Raw genomic sequence first — 3,058 nt, 5'->3', positions numbered from 1 at the left:
TCCCTTAATTGCATTTAACCAGTAAAATCCAGTAAGTGCTGAAAATATCTGATTAACCTGTCTGTATCTAGCAGCTGTTACACCCAAGTAATATGATCACATCCAGGGCCAGATTATGACATGCTGGGACCCTAAACTATGTCAAACATAAGAGGCCCCATAGCATTACCAAAAAAATCGGGTGTTCCCCCCTGCCAGCCCAGAAGTGGCAGGGGAAGCTTGCACGTGGCTGCTGCCACCTCCATTGAGCACCCAGTGCCACTGTTCTGTGTGCAGCTGGTGCTCTAGCACCAGCTGCCGCTACCCTCCACCCCTCCCTAGCACTTTCACATTTCTGGCACGTGCTTGGTCCCGAGCATGCCAGATTTGTGAGGTTTTACTGTATTTTTTTCATATTTAGAAGCCCCTCATAATGTGAGGCCCAAAGTTGTAGCTTACTTAGCTTGTGCCTAAATCCAACACTGATCACAGCTCTCTTTATCCAAAGATGTCTGTGTTTTGCATCACCCTTCTATCCAAAATATAATCCTAGTTACATTTTAATTAACTTAGTTAATTCATTGTGGGACTCTTTTTTAAGTGGATTAAATTGTCCATACATCAAAATTTTGCACATGAGCTGAGTATAATTGAAAAGCACATGTGTACTGCTTGTTAAAGTAGGGAGGCAAGTGGTTACATCTTTACAGAAGAAAGTTGACAGTTCAGAGTAGAAAATGTAGTCTGCAGAAGTCACACTTTGCTACCAGATGCTTTTTTTGACAGTGACTTCTGCCGTTACACAAATGGGTGAGTTAGAGCAGCAAGAAAACTGGAATATATGTAGTATTCTCTTTGTGTATGCCTCGTTCTCTCTTATTTCAGTTACTGATAGAAAACATGTAGGCCATCCTTTCCTTTGAGGGTCTGATCCAAAACACACTGAAGTCATTCAGTCTGCATATTGAATTCAGTGAGTGGACTTTGGATTAAGGTTTTATTTAAACCGTGACCTTTTATTTAAATTATGACCTCATCCCTTTGCTTTTACAGCAGGAAAAAGAATGACCTGGCTGTCGTTTAATTTCTGTCGTTGTTTAATTTCTGTCTGTTGTTTAAAATCCTTGCTCATTAGAATATCCTTCTAAATAAGATTTTTTTTATTTATGCCTTTTTAGTGAACTGTCTTCCATGACATCTGTTGAGAATGAATGTTGCAATTTCTTTTATTTTGGGTTTATTTTTAAATGTTGCCGTAGCTACAGCTAGCTGAAACTTTCTGAATTGCACATTTTAGCAAATTTAATTTTTTACCACCTCTTCCTGTGACACCTTTGCATCAGCTGTAGTGGGTAGCATATGAAAATGATCCTTACCACTGCATCTTGAAACCACTGTGCTGCATGCATTTCATTTTAAACTTCAACCTTAGCTGTAGAGGAGGCCTAAGTAAAACAATATTGTAATGTTTCAATGCCAGAACTTCTTGGGTATTATTTTGATTGATCTTAAAGGCTGTTTTTGTCTCTTCTTACCTCAGTTACTGGAATGTGGTGGAAATCTCTTTGATGCAATCTCTGTTGCAGTGAAGGCAGCTCTTTTCAATACAAGGTAAGGCCCAGATCTTGAGTTCTTGGGGCAAGGTAAATATCTCATTGGAGATGAGACCTTTTTCATTTAATCTTCAGACATTAATGGAAGGGAATAATCTCTTGGGCAACTTTTATTCAGATACAGTGCAGTTCATTGACAGGCAAGTGAAAGAAACCTGTGATTTCAGTCTAATTTGTAGTGAGCAGGTGTTATACTTTATGGTGAAGGCACTTTCTGTCAAAGCTTAGAGATGGAGCATGGCAATTTTTGTGTTATCTGTTCACTCCCTTACAAAGAGAGACATGTCCAGAAAAAGTTTCATCTGATTGTTTGCCTGATGAGACTTCATAGCCTGATTTTTTTCAGAAGTGCTGAAAACTGATGGAAACTGGAAGTGTTCACCCCTGGAAATTTAAGTCTCTCCATATATGGACCTATCCACCTGCGACTACTTCTAAACTTAGTCTTTTTTTTTCTTTTTTAAGCAAAAGTATTTTACTTTTTTGTTAACACATGCAAACCATGGTTTGTATTTCTTTATAAAATTACTTGGAGAAACAGCTGTTGGGACAAATAGAGCACGGCAAATTGTTGTTCACGTGCCATGCCGTCCTAGCAAGACTGTCAGTTTTGCATTGCTGACTCAGGCTGCACGTGGAAGGGATCTTCATGGGAGGCAGAGTTGGAGCAGAAGGGTACCACTTCTTGATCTGTTTGCAAGAGGCTGCCAACTCCCATGTTGATGGTATACATTTAGCTATGCAGACCTGTGCTTAGTTGTAGGTTAGCTAGTACAATAATGATTCAGTTCTGTGAGCAGGCAGGGGAAGAACCGCCTTAGAAATCTAAACCTAACACTTCTAGTTTGCTTGTCAGCAGTCCTTTCTTCTGGGTGATCTCCACAGCAGAATGAAACTTCAGGAAGAGTTCTCCAAAAACTGAAGCTTGTGTTGCAGGCACAGGGGGACTAAAGCCAATTTCAAAATGCCCTACAGCAGTGTATTGTAGCTCTACTGAAATCAGTGGAGTTAATTTTGAGATCAGCTTGCTGCCATACTGATAGAAAACAACATAGAAGAAAATGTGTGGCATTGAAGATGCACACTGTACCAGGTTATTAAAAAGCTTGTTCACACGTAAGCAAAAAGAGATTGAGATAGAGATTATAACTCCTGTGATTTTAATCATCTCCTCAGTGGCCCTTTTTTAATGGGCAGAGCATTTCATAATGTGGAATAGATTAAAGATTTGTTCTTGCACTTTGGGCAGTTGCCACAGATGTGAGAATTCTCCAAAGGGAAAATATACGGCAGAAATTGTTATGAGAGAGCTGCCTGATACAAGGGTATGCGCTCTGGTACATGATTCTATGCTTTATTTATAGTCTGCCCAGACTTTTTCCTATTTTAACTGAATAACTTAGAGGGAAGTATGAAAACAAAACAAAAACAACATTACTTAAAAAAAAAAAAAAAAAAAAAAAAAA

The 3,058-nt window shown here is 39.0% G+C and overlaps 1 protein-coding gene across 2 annotated transcripts in view; it reads left to right on the top strand.

Annotated features, from left to right (window-relative positions):
• EXOSC7 (exosome component 7) overlaps nucleotides 1–3,058 on the top strand; it is a 35,468-nt gene that overhangs the window by 23,607 nt on the left and 8,803 nt on the right. For both annotated transcript variants that reach the window (XM_019508891.1, XM_019508892.1), the window contains exon 5: nucleotides 1,520–1,590. In XM_019508891.1, the coding sequence (XP_019364436.1) occupies nucleotides 1,520–1,590 (71 nt within the window). The remainder of the gene's footprint in view (nucleotides 1–1,519; nucleotides 1,591–3,058) is intronic.

This window comes from Gavialis gangeticus, unplaced genomic scaffold, assembly GCF_001723915.1.
Source record: "Gavialis gangeticus isolate Ggan-Ray unplaced genomic scaffold, GavGan_comp1, whole genome shotgun sequence".
Lineage (NCBI taxonomy): Eukaryota > Metazoa > Chordata > Crocodylia > Gavialidae > Gavialis > Gavialis gangeticus.
Note: the sequence above shows the minus strand (reverse complement) of the source record. Positions and strands in the feature narration are given on the sequence as shown.